General features: G+C 35.7%; 1 protein-coding gene across 1 annotated transcript in view; it reads left to right on the top strand.

The window, feature by feature from the left end:
• LOC103516609 (homeobox protein homothorax-like) overlaps positions 1-19,482 on the top strand; it is a 62,496-nt gene that overhangs the window by 19,725 nt on the left and 23,289 nt on the right. The window contains exon 3 of the mRNA XM_008481583.3: positions 15,199-15,249. Coding sequence (XP_008479805.3) covers positions 15,199-15,249 — 51 coding nt within the window. The remainder of the gene's footprint in view (positions 1-15,198; positions 15,250-19,482) is intronic.

Raw genomic sequence — 19,482 nt, 5'->3', positions numbered from 1 at the left:
GTATAAAAGGTTTTATCACCTCATTTTGTCGATCAAACATTTCCAGTCCACCTAGTCTCTCACCTATATGTCCAATGTCCATGGACTCCACTAGGTTTCAATAAAAACAGGCGAGCGAAGTGTTTTGACAGCGCTAAGTATAGCACCAACATGATATTTATTGCTGTCAACCTCCCATCACCCAATAGCTAGAGCTCAACTCAGGGAAAAAACAAAAATAAATAAAATGTATGCCATCAAATGAAAATAGAAATGTGCATGTGATGGCTGCTGCAGTGCTCGGTGGCCCCCCTTCACATGAAAGTAACATCTATCATCCCCTAGTAATAAATACAGCTTGTTTGGAGCGGCTCTTGACAGCAGAGACAACCTCAGAAAAGTTTCACAATACCCAGGAACGAGATTAATTCGTCATCTGAGGAAGGTCTCAAACACAAAAGAAACAAATATTTTTATAGCATTACTTTATTATATTAAGCTATTCCTTCCGATCTATAAATACAGCTTGTTTGGAGCGGCTCTTGATAGCAGAGACAACCTCAGAAAAGTTTCACAATACCCAGGAACGAGATGAATTCGTCATCTGAGGAAGGTCTCAAACACAAAAGAAACATATTTTTATAGCATTACTTTATTATATTAGTTATTCATATCAGGTAAAATGACTATCACAATTCCTATTCTTCCTTTGGGCACAAGGGTTTGAGGACGATACAGATAGATATCTTAAAAGAAATTACATTTTTTCTGCTTTTGATTCTCTTGACTAATGTTGTCTTTTTCTATAGCATTACTTTATTATATTAAGTTATTCATATCAGGTAAAATGACTATCACAGTTCCTATTCTTCCTTTGGGCACAAGGGTAAATGAGGATGTTACAGATAGATATCTTAAAAGAATTTTACATTTTTTCTGCTTTTGATTCTCTTGGCTAATGTTGCGTTTTTCTTTTTGTTTTACAGGTAAGTGTCTACACACATTCGACGTATATCTCAATTCCACCATTTGGTCTGTCAATGGATACTGTAAGCCCAAATCTTGGGATTTGTAAGTATGTTCCAATTTACTAGTGGTTGGAAAGTGCCCCTACGACTTTCCTAGGATAAAATGACTATCACAATTCCTATTCTTCCTTTGGGCACAAGGGTTTGAGGACGATACAGATAGATATCTTAAAAGAAATTACATTTTACATTTTTTCTGCTTTTGATTCTCTTGACTAATGTTGTCTTTTTCTTTTTGTTTTCCAGGTAAGTGTCAACACACATCCGACGTATGTCTCAATTTCACCATTTGGTCTGTCAATGGATACTGTAAGCCCAAATCTTGGGATTTGTAAGTATGTTCTAATTTACTAGTGGTTGGAAAGTGCCCCTACGACTTTCCTAGGTCTAAAAGATCAGTTGATGAAGTTTTTTGTGGTTAAAAAAAATGGATCAGTTTACTTATATCTAAAATGCAATGTTTATAATTACAATGACTTTATTTAGATAGCCAACGTAGGCCAACAATATTGCAAACATTTGCATTTCCTTCAAAGGCTGTTCAAGGTAAATCACCATCTACATCTGAATCATTTGAATCGAGTCACTAATCTGATATATTATGGACATAAACTGTACTTTCTTGGACAAACTGTTCTTTGGACGAGCTGTTATTTCTTTGCATTTATTAAAGTGTGCCAACATAGACCTTGGTACACACCATCTGTTCTGAAGCTATTAGTTACGATTATCACTTTATTCACAGCGTATCACTTCGCATGACAACAGATTCAATTTGTTGCAATTGTTGGTTTCTTCTGGTGATCCATTTGTTACTAATAAACGTAATAGTTTCACTGTGAGCAATTCTCCTCGTACACAAAAAGCCCACTCTGAAGCTTAGGTGTAAAGGGAAACAGCCATAAAAGTCGGGTTAAGCTTATACGAATCTTCAGTTGCTAAATCTCTAAATATTTTATCAGGGCGATCTTGAATGTTTCTAGTTTCTATAATTCCTAGACTTTGTTCAATTTACTTCTACAGGATCTTTCCTTCTGTTCTTCTTCTGGTGATCCATTTGTTACTAATAAACGTAATAGTTTCACTGTGAGCAATTCTCCTTGTACACAAAAAGCCCACTCTGAAGCTTAAGTGTAAAGGGAAACAGCCATAAAAGTCGGGTTAAGCTTATACGAATCTTCAGTTGCTAAATCTCTTATCAGGGCGATCTTGAATGTTTCTAGTTTCTATAATTCCTAGACTTTGTTCAATTTACTTCTACAAATCTACAGGATCTTTCCTTCTGTTCTTATATTGCGATAGGTTCAGTTGAAAACTCATTTAACGTTGTTTACAATAGGTTCAATGCTTCCCGCATTTGCCTGCATATGGCATAGTTTGTCCATTTGATGTTTTCACAATGTCTTCATGTTTCAAAGCTCTCATATCTTCTGTACACGAGCCACACTGGGATCACTATAATCTGCCATGCTTTTTACACCTTTTTTTAATAACAAAAAAATACATTGAAACGTTGATGGAACAAGAAGGAGAGTGAGAGAGGGGGTTGTGCCGCTTTCATTATACGGGGTCGATGCTACTAATGGTTCAGTAATGTGGAAATAAATTATGTATGCTGGTATTGACAGTTACAACACGGAATGGAATAGAACATTGGAAAAAACTCAATAAAATACAATTTACTCATACACTCTAGTTTGTCAGTATTTACTAGGATAAGGTCTAAACTTGGGGTGGATTTTACCCGTACTAAAGGCTTTGACAGTTCGGAAAGTATCATAGTTTGGCTCATGTGTTCTAAGATGTTAAAATCTAGATGCTTAAAAATTACCTAAACATGTATTTGAAAAGGTACCCATAGATGCAATATGGATAGGTAGTAGATAAGTTCAGAGTATCTTGACTTATTCCTAGTCTTTCCTAAGGGTTTCTTTAAATCAGTTTTTAGCCCTGCTTACTATGCAAGTCTGCATCTTTCTTCTTGAAGTCTCCACCCTGTATAAATTAAAATTGCAGCCACAAATAATCCAATTCAAAAACAAGTAATAATCATGGAAATACACGTGTTTTTTCTGCAAAGAAAAAACTATTTTTTTGGCATTCAGCTATCATGTTCCATGTCACACCACGAGACCACACCGCTTGGCAGGGGGTAGATTGAACATTGAAATATCAATGTACAAAAAATGTACTGAAATATTTCCAACCATTCCCGAACATATCATTGACACATTTATGGGAGAGGAAAAATGTCTGTTCTGTCGAAATTAAATTGGATTCCACACGTATCTCTGTTAAATTAATTTAATTTAATAAAATATTCCCACCAAACCGCGAATTTTGCGAAAAATTGGCGTATCGATAGGTGGTTTGGCAAATGTTCACTAATGTACCTGTACTGAAATATTTCCAACCATTCCCGAACATATCATTGACACATTTATGGGAGAGGAAAAATGTCTGTTCTGTCGAAATTAAATTGAAATCCACACGTATCCCTGTTTTGTAAATTAATTTAATTTAATAAAATATTCTCACCAAACCGCGAATTTTGCGAAAAATTGGCGTATCGATAGGTGGTTTGGCAAATGTTCACTAATGTATCCCCAATTTGTCCTATTTCAATTATTTATTTTGTCTCTGACAGAGTGGTCAGAGTGCTCGTCTGCTAAACAGGAGAGCGTGGGTTTGGATCCCGAGGTGAAAATTAATCCTCAAATGAACTGACTAATACCGTTTTGATACACAAGACTCATGAATACATACTGAGCGTGGGTTTGGATCCCGAGGTGAAAATTAATCCTCAAATGAACTGACTAATACAGCTTTGATACATAAGACTCATGAATACATACTAATAAATTATATTTGAAGAAGATTGTCAGGAGGGTAATTTTCAATAACCTTAAAATGCATCTCTCTCCCCATTTTTATTATAATGTACACTTTTTTCTTCTTCTACCTATCTGTAAAAAAAGGAAGACAAAAATGTTTTTACCACCCTTTAAAAATACCGTCACATAATTTAATATTGGGTGTCTCCCACCTTTCAACTGGGGGTACACGGGTTCGATTTTTGCGAAACCATGAATTTGTGAAGGTTTCTTTAGCAAGTTCTTTGTAGCTTAATAATGTTTTTGAAAAAACGACTTTAATCCTTCAGTTATTGGGTTGGTCCAGTGACTAATACAACCGACCAAATTTCTCTTGAAAAAAAGTAAAAATTTGAACTAGTTGAACATTTTCATTGATATTAGGCCCATCTTTTTACACCTATCTGATAAGTAAGTAATCAGAAGATTGCGTAAACCGTTGTTTATGTGTTTTTAAACGTTTCATTGAATCACCCTATATGTTATCTGCAACAATATTATCTTCATATTTTTCATATAATAAAAGGTAAGGCTCGCATATTATATTGCCTTCTTTCTTTTCAATTTTATCTTCTTTCTTGGGTAGGCATACAATTTTTGGATTCTCCTCTCCTGCTTCTTTTATGTGGATATTTATTGAGAAAATATTTGTCGATATTATTTTTATTTTTTGTCAAATTGCGTGTAATGGTTCCAGATTTTGAGATTTTGTTTATTATTTATATTATATTCTATGAATAAGTTTAGTATGAAATGGAGTGTTCTCTGTTGAGGGGGAGCGTTTTGGATATTGTTGTGTTATTTGCATATGAATTTTTCCATGTGTTGTTTATTTGTTTATGTTGTTTCATGTGCTATGTGGAGAAGTCTCATTCGCCGTGTATTCGTATAATCAGTGTTAGTTTATTGGATTCTACATGGACTTGTACAGGCCTTACATGGGTTACAATAATATTATTAGTGACATGACTCTTGTGCCACTGATATTTCTAGTGTTTTTATTACTCTTACATACCTTGCATGTAAGCTGTCATAATGATGTGCCTTACACGTTACACAGCAGTGGTTTAGAGATCGCTTCCAGAAACACTTGATTGATGGAGCATTGTACATAGACGGCTGGATGCTGCGGCACTTCAAGGCTGATTGGGGTTGTATAACACTTTGTGCTTTACATAGCCTATTAACTGATCTAGGGAAAATCATAAGAATTTTAATCAGTAGGTTATTTCTGATTTGCAAGTATTTTGCAATCATCACTCCGTTGGTTTTAGATTCCTAGCAGCAAGGTTGAAAGCAACCCACCATTGGCACTTGATTGATGGAGCATTGTACATAGACGGCTGGATGATGCGGCACTTCAAGGCTGATCGGGGTTGTATAACACTTTGTACTTTACATAGCCTATTAACTGATCTAGGGAAAATCATAAGAATTTTAATCAGTAGACTAGGTTATTTCTGATTTGCAAATATTTTGCAATCATCACTCCGTTGGTTTTAGATTCCTAGCAGCAAGGTTGAAAGCAACCCTCCATTGGCACTTGATTGATGGAGCATTGTACATAGACGGCTGGATGATGCGGCACTTCAAGGCTGATCGGGGTTGTATAACACTTTGTGCTTTACATAGCCTATTAACTGATCTACGGAAAATCATAAGAATTTTAATCAGTAGACTAGGTTATTTCTGATTTGCAAGTATTTTGCAATCATCACTCCGTTGGTTTTAGATTCCTAGCAGCAAGGTTGAAAGCAACCCTACTTGTGCAGGTGACGTCGCGCGACATTGTCGCGCGATTTTGTCGCACGACAGAGGTCGCGTTGGTGGAAATCCACCTTTAGACTTTTTCTATTTTAATTTCTAATGATCTAATGAAGCTTTGCACAAGTGGTTTTCAATATTCTCAATCGCTCTTACGTTACTACTGATGCTATCATAACAAACACATCCGTAGCCAGTTCCATGCTGTTGATGATGCTAGTGATGTTTTTCTTGTTATTGTTGAAGAAATGTGTAGAAATGTTTTATGAAATAATTATATGACATTCTTGTCATCATATCATAACTTGTTGCCCTCATTATTACCTTTTACATCTACAAATTGCTTCGGTTTCAATACAGGATTGTTTTTTCTTTCGTTTTCACTGTTATTGTTGTTTTTTTTGTGTGCTCGCGGAGATATCACAGTCCTTGCTTTGTGCAGAAACGTACACATGGCCGACACACGGGATGGTCGTTTGTCGCAGGACAGGAGCTTTGTACCATTTGATCAAATTATCCACAGTTTGTTATCATGATGTGTATTTCGGTACGTCTGTCAGAAACTTTCAATTTCAATTGTCTTGCTTGACTTTTTTTCCCCTTGTAAGTTCATTTTCAACTGAATAGAATAGAACGTCTGTAACCAACGCAAATAAACTGTCTCCTTTTCTTTTAAGACAAATTTGTATAGCATTTCTGGATTGTACATGATATAAACTGTAGAGTTGCCTCCATTATGTCTATTTCAACGGGCGTTGGGTGTTATCTCCTAGTTCTTGACCTGTTAACCATGGAAAAACTCAAATCCTTTTCTTAAATGAACCAGAAGAAAAAAGAAGAAGAAGAACAAGAGGAGGAAAAAGAAGTAGAAGAAAGTAAAAAAGAAGAAGAAAGACAACAAATCTCCAAATCAAATGAGCTAGAACGACGAACACAGAGAAGAAGGTCTTTTGTGTGCTCGCGGAGATATCACAGTCCTTGCTTTGTGCAGAAACGTACACATGGCCGACACACGGGATGGTCGTTTGTCGCAGGAGCTTTGTACCATTTGATCAAATTATCCACAGTTTGTTATCATGATGTGTATTTCGGTACGTTTGTCAGAAACTTTCAATTTCAATTGTCTTGCTTGACTTTTTTTCCCCTTGTAAGTTCATTTTGAACTGAATAGAATAGAACGTCTGTAACCAACGCAAATGAACTGTCTCCTTTTCTTTTAAGACAAATTGGTATAGCATTTCTGGGTTGTACATGATATAACACTCAACAACACTTGGGCTAAAGCTACAGTTTTTTAGTTGTTGAAATTTAAAATTTCCATTGAACATGCTCACATCCAGGTGTAGTAAAGGAAATGGACAATAATCTGTCCAATAAATATTAATCTGATGTTTCCTAATCCTAATAACTTTATCCGATACACTGGCTGAAATTACCGAAATAAAGCATTCACAACCACAGTGAATAGTTTTAATTTGTAATAAAAAGTAGTTACAGCACGTCTGCAACTATTGCCTCAGTCTGTTTTATTGTCTCTGATAGGTTGTTTTTATTTTTTTCTTTTAATTCAACGATTATTATGCTCATGCTCACATCCAGGTGTAGTAAAGGAAATGGACAATAATCTGTCCAATAAATATTAATCTGATGTTTCCTAATCCTAATAACTTGATCCGATACACTGGCTGAAATTACCGAAATAAAGCATCCACAACCACAGTGGTTGGCTTTAATTTGTAATAAAAAGTAGTTAACAGCACGACTGCAACTATTGCCTCAGTCTGTTTTATTGTCTCTGATAGGTTTTTATTTTTTCTTTTAATTCAACGATTATTATTAAAGTAATTAAAAAGTCATAAAACCGGGCGAAAGGTTTTTACAACAGTTTGAAATGTTGTGTTTTATTGTTGTGATTAGCGTGGGGGTAATAAATCAAATTGGTAACTTTAAACCCCGTTTGAGAAAAATAAAATGAGATAACCTATCATTATATTTTTGTAAACCTTATCATTATTCTTAAACTGTGTACGCAGAGACCTTCGTTAACGTTCTTTACACCAGTGACTGGAGAACTTGAGTCTGGGTCTGATCGTTTCGGGAATATGCTTATAGAGTTAACACCGCTTTATGTAATTCGTTTAGATCAGATTAGGTTGGAATTAGCTCATTGATTGCGTCCACAGTCCCAAATGTGTCAACAGTGTCACAATCCTCATGTCCACTGGATTAGAGAGACGCGGGACATCATTGTTGGATCTCTATCATATGTCTTCTATGTCTAGTGTGACTCAAACCTCGAAAATATACATCTACAAATGTTGGTTCTAAAGATAGGATTATCTTCAACCTATTACACATAAGACCTTTACAATGGGCCTTTGTTACGAGATAGGTATACGTAGAAGGGGGGAAGATAGAACGTCGGAGCACCACTTTAGTATTCCTGTTCTCTTTTTGTCAATGGAAAACGGGTCTTTGTCAGGGCTGATGTTACGGGTGTAATGGGGGCATTTTTTTATTTATTTATTAAATTACAGGTGAATGGACCTCTTCCCCATGTCTAATTTTTTTTTTTTTTTTTTTTTTTTTTAAAGATGAGTGTTTCCCCCCCGTTTTTTTTTCGTAGCGATGAAACAACTGCTACATTGGACGCTTGTGGTCTGTGTCGTAGCATGCCCATCCCGTAGTATGCCTCTCATCAGATGGGCGAGAAGAGACACAATACTTCCCATTTAGGTGCTGGGTCAACACGAGAACACCAGAAAGTAACCCGTTGAAATATTTGCAATCGAAAAATGAGTACAAATTCAACGGAGTTTTATTAAATTACAGGTGCATAGACCTCTTCCCCATGTCTTAATTACCTCGCCTATGCTAGAATTCCAATTTCCTTTGATCTTTGAAGGCTGCTTCAATCCACATTGAGTCATCGATCTAGAAAGAGCTTTTGACACTTTGGCTGGATTGAAGTCCCCGTCTGATCTCCTTATGTTCGGACTTGAGTATGATCCAGTGATTTAAATTGTGATGGGTAGGGTTTTTGAATGTAAGGTTATTTCCCAGTGGTGTGGTTGGCCAATTGCAGAGCATTTTTGTGTTGTATTTCACGCATGAAAATAAAGAGAAAATCTTGGTAAATTACTAAATTCCCAATTTCCCACATTTTCATTGCGTATTTAGACACAATTTTTTTTCCCAAGGTCTTATTTACTTATTTAAGAATAAAGATTTTGTTGCGATTAGGACCAGCACAGTGCGAGAGTGTGAGAACCTCAAGTGTACAAATAGCATAAGGAAGCCATTCCAAGCTTTCCCAAACGTACGATAAATACACTAAAAATGGCAATTACAGCTGTGTAAAACAGCTATGAGAACATGCTGGGAAAAGAGAGAACAAAGCCTACAGAAAACGAAAAATTTTGCACAAGATTTTGCACGTACATTGTTATCTTCGCTCTGGGCTCCAAGAAACAGGCATTCCGGCCCTGTACCTTCTTCAGTAGATTTTCACGATGAGATCACGGGAATACAAAAGGTTTTATCACCTCATTTTGTCGATCAAACATTTCCAGTCCACCTAGTCTCTCACCTATATGTCCAATGTCCATGGACTCCACTAGGTTTCAATAAAAACAGGCGAGCGAAGTGTTTTGACAGCGCTAAGTATAGCACCAACATGATATTTATTGCTGTCAACTTCCCATCACCCAATAGCTAGAGCTCAGCTCAGGGAAAAAACAAAAATAAATAAAATGTATGCCATCAAATGAAAATAGAAATGTGCATGTGATGGCTGCTGCAGTGCTCGGTGGCCCCCCTTCACATGAAAGTAACATCTATCATCCCCTAGTAAATATTCGGGTCTAATAAATCCTTAATATACCGTACCGAGAGGTACCGGAGATTGATGTATGATTGATGAGTGATCAAGATGAGGAAGATAATGTCTATTACTCGTGCCATGGGTTCAACCCACCAATTATAACTACTCGGCTTCCCGGAGCTACTAGGTTGAACCTCGGCATGTCGTCTGTGCAGATATTGTGAGGAGCTTTCTACCACTTTTCCAGTGCAGTGATTGTTGATGATTCAAGAAAGTGTGTGCTTATAGTTGTGTACGGTTGTGGAAAGTTGAAAATCGTGGTCTTTTTCCCTTCCTTTGATTGTGATTAGAATTTTCTTAAACTCTGTTTTCTGACATTATGTATGATCAAGAGACCTACATGAAACAAATTAGTGCAGTTGGCGATCTTAGTTTGTCAAAGGTCAAGGGGCTTCATAGCCAAGACTTCTGATGATGAGCTTTAACTATTACTGTGTTGGAACATTACCTATGCTACTCGTTACCGGCCAATCTGTACCAGTACCTTCTGAAACGATATACCTACAAGTCATTAGATAACTCTTTTCGCCGTCAACTGTAGCCTTCGATCGAAAATCCTATCCGAGACATGTGTCCAGTATCTCGAACAGAACGGAGCCAGAAGTATCCGAACCGCTGGTAAAAACTTAATTAAATTCGTCAAGAACAAAATCCTGAGCACAAACCTCTTGAGGAAAATATTCGGGTCTAATAAATCCTTAATACACCGTACCGAGAGGTACCGGAGATTGATGTATGATTGATGAGTGATCAAGATGAGGAAGATAATGTCTATTACTCGTGCCATGGGTTCAACCCACCAATTATAACTACTCGGCTTCCCGGAGCTACTAGGTTGAACCTCGGCATGTCGTCTGTGCAGATATTGTGAGGAGCTTTCTACCATTTTTCCAGTGCAGTGATTGTTGATGATTCAAGAAAGTGTGTACTTCTAGTTGTGTACGGTTGTGGAAAGATGAAAATCGTGGTCTTTTTCCCTTCCTTTGATTGTGATTAGAATTTTTTTATTTAAACTCTGTTTTCTGACATTATGTATGAACAAGAGACCTACACTCGGCTTCCCGGAGCTACTAGGTTGAACCTCGGCATGTCGTCTGTGCAGATATTGTGAGGAGCTTTCTACCATTTTTCCAGTGCAGATATTGTTGATGATTCAAGAAAGTGTTTACTTATAGTTGTGTACGGTTGTGGAAAATTGAAAATCATGCTCTTTTTCCCTTCCTTTGATTGTGATTAGAATTTTCTTAAACTCTGTTTTCTGACATTATGTATGAACAAGAGTAAGGGCAGATGTATTTTCTGTCACCTATATGAAACAAATTAGTGCAGTTGGCGATATTAGTTTGTCAAAGGTCAAGGGGCTTCACAGCCAAGACTTCTGATGATGAGCTTTAACTATTACTGTGTTGGAACATTACCTATGCTACTCATTACCGGCCAATCTGTACCAGTACCTTCTGAAACGATATACCTACAAGTCATTAGATAACTCATTTCGCATATCTCTTGAGATAAATCAAATTGGTAACTTTAAACCCCGTTTGAGAAAAATAAAATGAGATAACCTATCATTATATTTTTGTAAACCTTATCATTATTCCTAAACTGTGTACGCAGAGACCTTCGTTAACGTTCTTTACACCAGTGACTGGAGAACTTAAGTCTGCTCCAAAGTCATTGTTGAGAGTTGAATATCTTGGTCCTGTTTCCAGCAGATCCCTTGAAACTTGAAAGTGAAATGGAAGGATTATTTCCATCAGAAATCATTTACTCTCAGAATCTTGTCAAATTCGGTTTGTCTATCATTACCATCTCTTGTTTTCAACGTACTATTCCAACTATGTACGTTTGCTGGAAAGTGAAATGGAAGGATTATTTCCATCAGAAATCATTTACTCTCAGAATCTTGTCAAATTCGGTTTGTCTATCATTATCATCTCTTGTTTTCAACGTACTATTCCAACTATGTACGTTTGGTACCGACTTTAGCGAGATGTTCATTCGTTGAACTCACAACTTGTTCAAAACTTCATGTAGATAATCTGCCTCGTAAAATATAGAGTCGTTGTACGTACATATCATTTTGTGTATAAAGTGTCTCGTGTTTTTTATTGCATCTCATAAAACCTCCATAATGTCAGTCCTATCAAAATCATCTTGTATGTGGCTAATGGTTATTACCTTACGTATGAAATTTATCAATATTACACATCGCATGGGGCCGGAAATGCATATTTGTGTTACTCGTTCAAATTTCCTACTCACATTTTAATAGATTTATCAATATTACACATCGCATGGGGCCGGAAATGCATATTTGTGTTACTCGTTCAAATTTCCTACTCACATTTTAATAGATTTTTTTGTTCGCCGTGTAGCAATGACTTTTATTAGATATTTTGTTGGTATTTTTTCCGATGGAAAATTCTTTACGAGTACATGCAGTATGCAGTTTGTGGTTTTCTCATATCTGATGGGTTTAGTCTTATTAATTTTTATTGTATTCGTTACGTTTGTGTGTGGTAAAGTTTGAAATTCTTCTGCAGCCTTGGAAGTTACCCAAATTAATTTTATTCGAATTTGTAATTAATTTAGTTGTGTTAGTATTTACTGCTGGTGCATTTATTCTGGTCCGGTTTTACTGGAATTTTGAACTCGCAGTGTTATCTTAACATTTCGTTGCAGTTATTCGTGAATTTTTATTTCGAATTTTGTTTTATCCTATGCAAATATTTTGGTTTTATGCTTGCTTACACCTTTATTTTTGGTAATAGCAAGGATGTGGCTGATATTAGCTCTTCTGCAGCCTTGGAAGTTACCCAAATTAATTTTATTCGAATTTGTAATTAATTTATTTGTGTTAGTATTTACTGCTGGTGCATTTCTTCTGGTCCGGTTTTACTGGAATTTTGAACTTGCAGTGTTATCTTAACATTTCCTTGCAGTTATTCGTGAATTTTCATTTCGAATTTCTTCTGCAGCCTTGGAAGTTACCCAAATTAATTTTATTCGAATTTGTAATTAATTTATTTGTGTTAGTATTTACTGCTGGTGCATTTATTCTGGTCCGGTTTTACTGGAATTTTGAACTTGCAGTGTTATCTTAACATTTCCTTGCAGTTATTCGTGAATTTTTATTTCGATTGTTTTATCCTATGCAAATATTTTGGTTTTATGCTCGCTTACACCTTTATTTTTGGTAATAGCAAGGATGTGGCTGATATTAGCGTCTTCATGTCGAGACAAATTGTTTCCTGTATTGTTTCCACTTGAATTTGCATAGTCCAAGGTTTCTTCTATCGCTCCACTGACTTCATTAGGTATTTGTTTTAATTTGCTAAAAGTTTTGATCCTTAAACACAAACGTACATGATGTAGGAGGAAGATAATTATGTTTATTTCAAGGTCAGTCTTAGTCATGTTTCTTGGACTTGATACTATCAAGTTGATAGTATAGTTCATGAAATTTTGATTCGTTGTCTGTAGATGCGCACCTTAATCAGCTTTAATCCATCCTCAACTCTGTTTAAAATTTTCCCTCTTAACTCTTTAGTCATGTGAAGATCATGCAGCTTTTGTTTAGCCTTCCAGAAAAACAAAGACATAACTCCTATTAACTTGAATTCAAGCATTTTCTTTTCACTTTTTAGTCCGTCCGATAATTTAAGACCGGTATTAGCGTCACCTATGTTAAGCTACGCCGAGCAAGGCCAATAAATGGATGGGTGACTTAAACATTATATTGGTAGTTATTAGGAAACATGAAAGAGAATAAAGGGAGAACGGGCTCTAGTCCGCCGAGCAAGGCCAATAAATGGATGGGTGACTTAAACATTATATTGGTAGTTATTAGGAAACATGAAAGGGAATAAAGGGAGAACGGTCTCTAGTCTTGAATTTTGATTTTAAATCATTACATGAAAGTAAAATCATTAAATCAATAACAATAAACTGAATATTAAACAAATTAGGTAGGTACATAGGTACTGAGTTTCTTTAACCACGATCGAATAAACTACGGGCTCTAGTCTTGATTTTAAATCATTACATGAAAGTAAAATCAATAACAATAATAATAAACTGAATATTAAACAAATTAGGTAGGTACATATGTAGGTACTGAGTTTCTTTAACCACGATCGAACAAACTACGGGCTAAAATTAAAAAATTCCCGGAGGGACGGGCCCAGCTTGTTATGAGTCTTGTTTCCAGTTACCCTTTACTGTAGGGAGGTCGTGTGCTAACAATGGATCCTCAATCTGGTTTAATTCTATTGACTTTTAGCTTTGTCTTGTTTCCAATTACCCTTTACTGTAGGGAGGTCGTGTGCTAACAATGGATCCTCAATCTGGTTTAATTCTATTGACTTTTAGCTTTTGAAACAAGAGACTTTTGTTCCTGACTTTTTGTGTTCTTACTCGGCCTTGGAAATTTGTCACTTGGTATCATTCCAATACAATGGATATATCCAATAACCAATAGCTCCATGTGTGTACAGGTTTTCATAAAGGATACAGTTTGGTTTTTGTTCATCTTCATTTGAATGCGTTTGTCCATTTGGTCACTCTCTCCTTTGTTTTAAAACTTTACCACCCCCATTGCTTGCCTCTTTTGTCTCATCCTTTTTGACTTCTACTTGGAATTCGTAGTCTTTCACTTGTTTCTTTAAATTTTATTCGAATGTCGATGGCAGGACTCACATGCTTAGAGTAGATGTTAAAGTTAAAAGATAGGTACGGTCAAAGGTGTTTGGGTAGATTGGTGTTTGGTGACTGATGGAACCTTTTTGTGGAGGCCATTTTATGAAAGTTCTAGAAGTTAAGAATGAATAAAACAGAAATAGTGTTTCTTTATTTGACTTGATACTTAGTAACACCTCCCTCCGCAATATTTATTTTGTACCCCAACCACATCTGGAACATCACAATCTACTTCCAAGGTTTTAGTTTGGACGTACAAGTAAAACCCTCGTAATTCTAAATCCTAATTGCACTCAAACGTCGACTGCTACAATTTTCTTCATTTTAACTGGAGTGCATCTTAATATTCTTAATGCTGAATGCATTATGCACTTCTCGTTGATCATAATTTCTTGACTTTGTTGCACTGCTCTAAGGTACAAACTTCCTGCATAAAGTAATTTCTGTAGAGGATTGCCAGGGCGCAGCGCATTTTGTGTTTGTTTTATATTAAAATGTTATTGCTTTTAGTTTTTTTTTTTTTTTTTTGTGGGATTAGTTTTCTCTCTTTCTCTCTCTCTCTCTTTCTCTCTCTCTCTCTTTCTCTCTCTCTTTCTCTTTTTCTCTTTCCGTTGGTTTTCGTCCAAAAAAATTGTTGTTGAAACTTTTTTTAGTGTTTTTCCTCGTTCCCTATATTATTCTAAATACTCATTGTTGGCTGAAATCTGAATTAGAAAATTATAGCGCCGCTTAACTTTCCACAAAAGTTTTCAATCGCCCCCCCCCTCCTTCCCCCCTTATCCACTTCCCATTACCAACTCGATATCAATTTCCTCTAATTTTGGCTTTCAACTTCCAAGCTCTTTTTTTTTTTCTCAAACATTCAACACCCTTAGGGTTAACTTGAATCCAAATTCAACTGATTGTAGGATATCCAGGTTTTTGTGAAATTTTCCATTTTTAACCCATACATGTTTTTGTTTTATTTCAGATCCGACAAGAAAAACCCTACTACCTAGCAGACCCCGAAGTCGATTCACTTGTAAGTACCTTACTTAGTTCTTTACCTATCTATAATATTTTACCTATCTATAATATTTTGCCCTTTTTTCCCCCTAAAGCTCAGGTGGACAAAATAATATCTTGTAATATTAAGGGTTATAGGACTTGTAGGGTTGTATTAGACAAATTTCCATTTCAATATAGCCACAAATGAACATAATGCCTACTAATCTCTTAGATGTGTTAGAAATTTATGTATTTGTATGTGTTCTACGTATATGTATTTATGTATATTATTATCACAATAAAGTCAACATATATTTACAATTTTCCTTATCAAAGAAGTCTGCAATATTTGGGTCCAGCAAAGTGAGCATCAATTGATCACCGAGGTACCTGACATCTCCCGAATTCAAGTCCAGAAGTTAGGTCTTTTTATCTGAAAATACATTTTTTCAACTAATACTCAGAATACTATTACCGTAGAATATTCTCCGTATGTTTTGAACAATTCTTCTTTACCGGGTGGTAATACCACAGGACCAAACTTTTATCCCGACTTGTAGGATTATAGAAATTTCTGCTGTCTTTTCATTCAGTTGTTATTTACTGACTGCTATAGGTTTCCGTAGAATATTCTCCGTATGTTTTGAACAATTCTTCTTTACCGGGTGGTAATACCACAGGGCCAAACTTTTATCCCGACTTGTAAGATTGTAGAAATTTCTGCTGTCTTTTCATTCAGTTTTTCTTTTTTTTTTTAGTTTCATAGTTTGCCACAGATCTTTTCTAAAACTTGTATTTCCTTTCCTTATAAACAGACAGTGTATTTTGTGATTGGAACTGTCCCGTTCATAATAATTCCAAGTACAACGATTTAGTTTCATAGTTTGCCACAGATCTTTTCTAAAACTTGTATTTCCTTTCCTTATAAACAGACAGTGTATTTTGTGATTGGAACTGTTCCGTTCATAATAATTCCAAGTACAACGGTTCTGTGTCTACGTTTGACTGTTTTCTGGACCACCCTGTCTCGAACACACAAAGGCAGGTAATATTATATTCTCTTATCAGTCAGATATCTTTCTATTGAAGAAAAACTCCAAGATACAAACAAGGAGATAGGTGGCAGACCTACATGCGAGGAGAGTCCGGGCGTATCTTGTTCGGATCTTGACAATATGGTGACTGTGACTATTGTAACCAGAGCTCGATATGTTTTCTTCACTAAATTTAATGATAAGATTAATGATGTTGAGTCTGGTTGTATCTCTTCATATGCTGGTCCGTGTGTTGTGCGTTAGCTCTGTGATTCTGCCTGGTTTAGTTTTGACAGAGGGAACTGTAACTGCTTATCGTCCCGAAATTGAAGAGAAGAAAGACATGATAGGAGTAAGCCTTTCCGAGGACCAACATTGAGCCAGTGTTAGACACAGAGGGAACTGTAACTGCTTACGTCTTATCGTCCCGAAATTGAAGAGAAGAAAGACAGGATAGGAGTAAGCCTTTCCGAGGACCAACCTTGGCTTGAGATCTTGAGAAATGTCCTGAGGTCAAATTGTTGGTTTTCAGGAGTTTCATTTGGATCATTTAATTATTTTCTAGGTTCTTCGAAGGATAGATGATCGAAAATGTTATAACCATATTATTCCTTTATTTTGTGAGTAATATTTACCAAGTTAATTCCATACCTCGGCTGGGATTGAACCCACGCCCTCCTGTTTACCAGGCGAGCGCCTTGACCACTACACCACCGAGGCAGGTGTAGTAGTGCAATAGTCCTAAACTAAAATGGACGTGACACACAAGGGATCAAGTAGAGACCGCCTTAACATAATAATAATATTATGTATTAATCGATTGACTTTACAGTTCTGTAGTACACACTAGTATTCAAGTACTCAGAGACTTACTGGAATCATTAATTAGTTTTTGGATATATTTTAGCCCGAGGGTATGATACACATTGCAGTGGTGATGAAGGATAAAGTTGTTATGTTCTACTTTTGATATCTTCTGAAACATTATTTGCAAAGTCCTCATAGCCCATAGGACCCAAGTCTTGTTGATCGACTATTATAGTGTAGCAATCGTGGTTTTTAATTCAGTAATCAAGGTGTGTAATTGTTAATGAAGTGTTTGTCCTCGTTGATAATCATTTCAGCGCGTTCTCATTAGTTTAATCTCGCAGTATGCCTTTAACTTTGCTTTCAATAGTGTGCTCATTAGGTTCATTTCATACTACTTACCTATTCTATATTCAGTCTTTTGTATGGAGCAGTCACTGGACATGTAGTAACTTTGTAGTAAATTCTTCATTTGAATCAAATAAAACTAAATCATGACTTGTTCAAATAGATATGACTAAACGATAATTTCCGTGATGTCCTTGAGAACTGCAATGCTGAATTCAAAGCCATTATGAATAGTAATAGTACCTAGCCTCCTCTAACGTCAGCTATGGGGAAATAGCTCTAGTCATTGTAGATAATAACGCTGTGCGATATATAAAAACAAAACAAAAAAACACAAACTTATATCTCTCATATTTTCAGGGACTTTGAACAAAAGTGAATGGTGTGATACATGAGTTATTGAAGAATTATTTAGGAAGGACAGACGTGCTAGGACTGGGGCCGATCTTGTAGTTGCCAACATTTGAAATAAACCTTTTGTTAGTGATAGCATTGATTTGTGCTGTGTGTGTGTGTTGCCAAAGTTGCCAAACCCAGTGCGATTCTTGAAGCTGTTGCCAACATCAATATAGATTCTGGAAAATATTTTCTACTTGGATTTGTAAATACATTTTGATTAGATTTGTAAAGGTACGAATGTTTTGCGAAAACTACAACATTGGATCAACATTCAACTTTAAGTATCTTGTTGGAATTGTGAAATGTAGAGCAACTGGTAATTAAAATTACCAAATAGAAAGGAAAAAAATCTCAAACCCAAGAGGGGGACACGTTAATGATGTTTTCAAATCTAATTTTTAAAAACAAGATAAGATAATTGATTTGCTTGCATATTTCATATCCGTGTGGGCAGAGGTTAGATGTTTTAGAGGCAAACTCTAAGTTCTGTCCCAGACAACATCATCTGACGAAAAAAATCAACACAAAAATAAAACTAAAAAAAGTACCTATGTACCAAACAAAACAGAAAACAAGATAAGATAATTGATTTGCTTGCATATTTCATATCCGTGTGGGCAGAGGTTAGATGTTTTAGAGACAAACTCTAAGTTCTGTCCCAGACAACATCATCTGACGAAAAAAATCAACACAAAAATAAAACTAAAAAAAAAGCACCTATGTACCAAACAAAACAGAAAAAAAAACATCATAAAAAAGTTCCCAGATAATATATTGTAGAAGGTCCAAAAAATGATCACATACAAAATCATTGGCTCTTGTGAGTGAACTGGGGATGGACTCGAAATACTTTCATAATCATTTTCAGGAAGTAACCCATCTCATATCAAGAAATCATAAATGGGACTTAGGTATACATATTATTATGTTAGTTAATGACACCATTATTAAAATTTAAAGGCTTTCTTCTATTTGGCGGCTATTCCAAAATAGAAACCTTCATGCATTTGGCGATTGTGGATATAAAATTCCAAAATATATTAAAAAAAATTTGGACCGATTGCAATACTTTCATTACTAGTATAGCTCGCTATACTGTAGTAATAGAGAATAAAAATATGTAGGTCCTATGTTTCCACATAAATTTACAAAACTACAACAGAACCCAGTTACGTTCGCTTTTGCAGTTACAGAACATCATGGTTTCAGTATTCCACCCCTGATCCTTCAACATTAGCAGCCGAGTTATTGAATGAATAATTTGAATGCAATCAAGCTATATTGTAGAAGGTCCAAAAAATGATCACATACAAAATCATTGGCTCTTGTGAGTGAACTGGGGATGGACTCGAAATACTTTCATAAACATTTTCAGGAAGTAACCCATCACATATCATGAAATCATAAATGGGAATCAGGTATACATATTATTATGTTAGTTAATGACACCATTATTAAATTTTAAAGGCTTTCTTATTTCATTTGGATAGAAACCTTCATTCATTTGACGATTGTGGATATAAAATTCCAAAGTATTCCAATAAAGCATATCATCAGAAAATCATCCAGGATGAGAAAATTAAATAAATACTTACACTTATGTTTTCACATAAAATTACAAAGAAACAACTACAAGAAATATGACAGAACCCAGCTACGTTCGCTTTTGATAAAACTTC

Source organism: Diaphorina citri, unplaced genomic scaffold (genome assembly GCF_000475195.1).
Source record: "Diaphorina citri unplaced genomic scaffold, Diaci psyllid genome assembly version 1.1 scaffold1614, whole genome shotgun sequence".
Lineage (NCBI taxonomy): Eukaryota > Metazoa > Arthropoda > Insecta > Hemiptera > Psyllidae > Diaphorina > Diaphorina citri.
The sequence above is the reverse complement of the archived record's forward strand: the minus strand, read 5'-3'. Positions and strand labels throughout refer to the sequence as shown.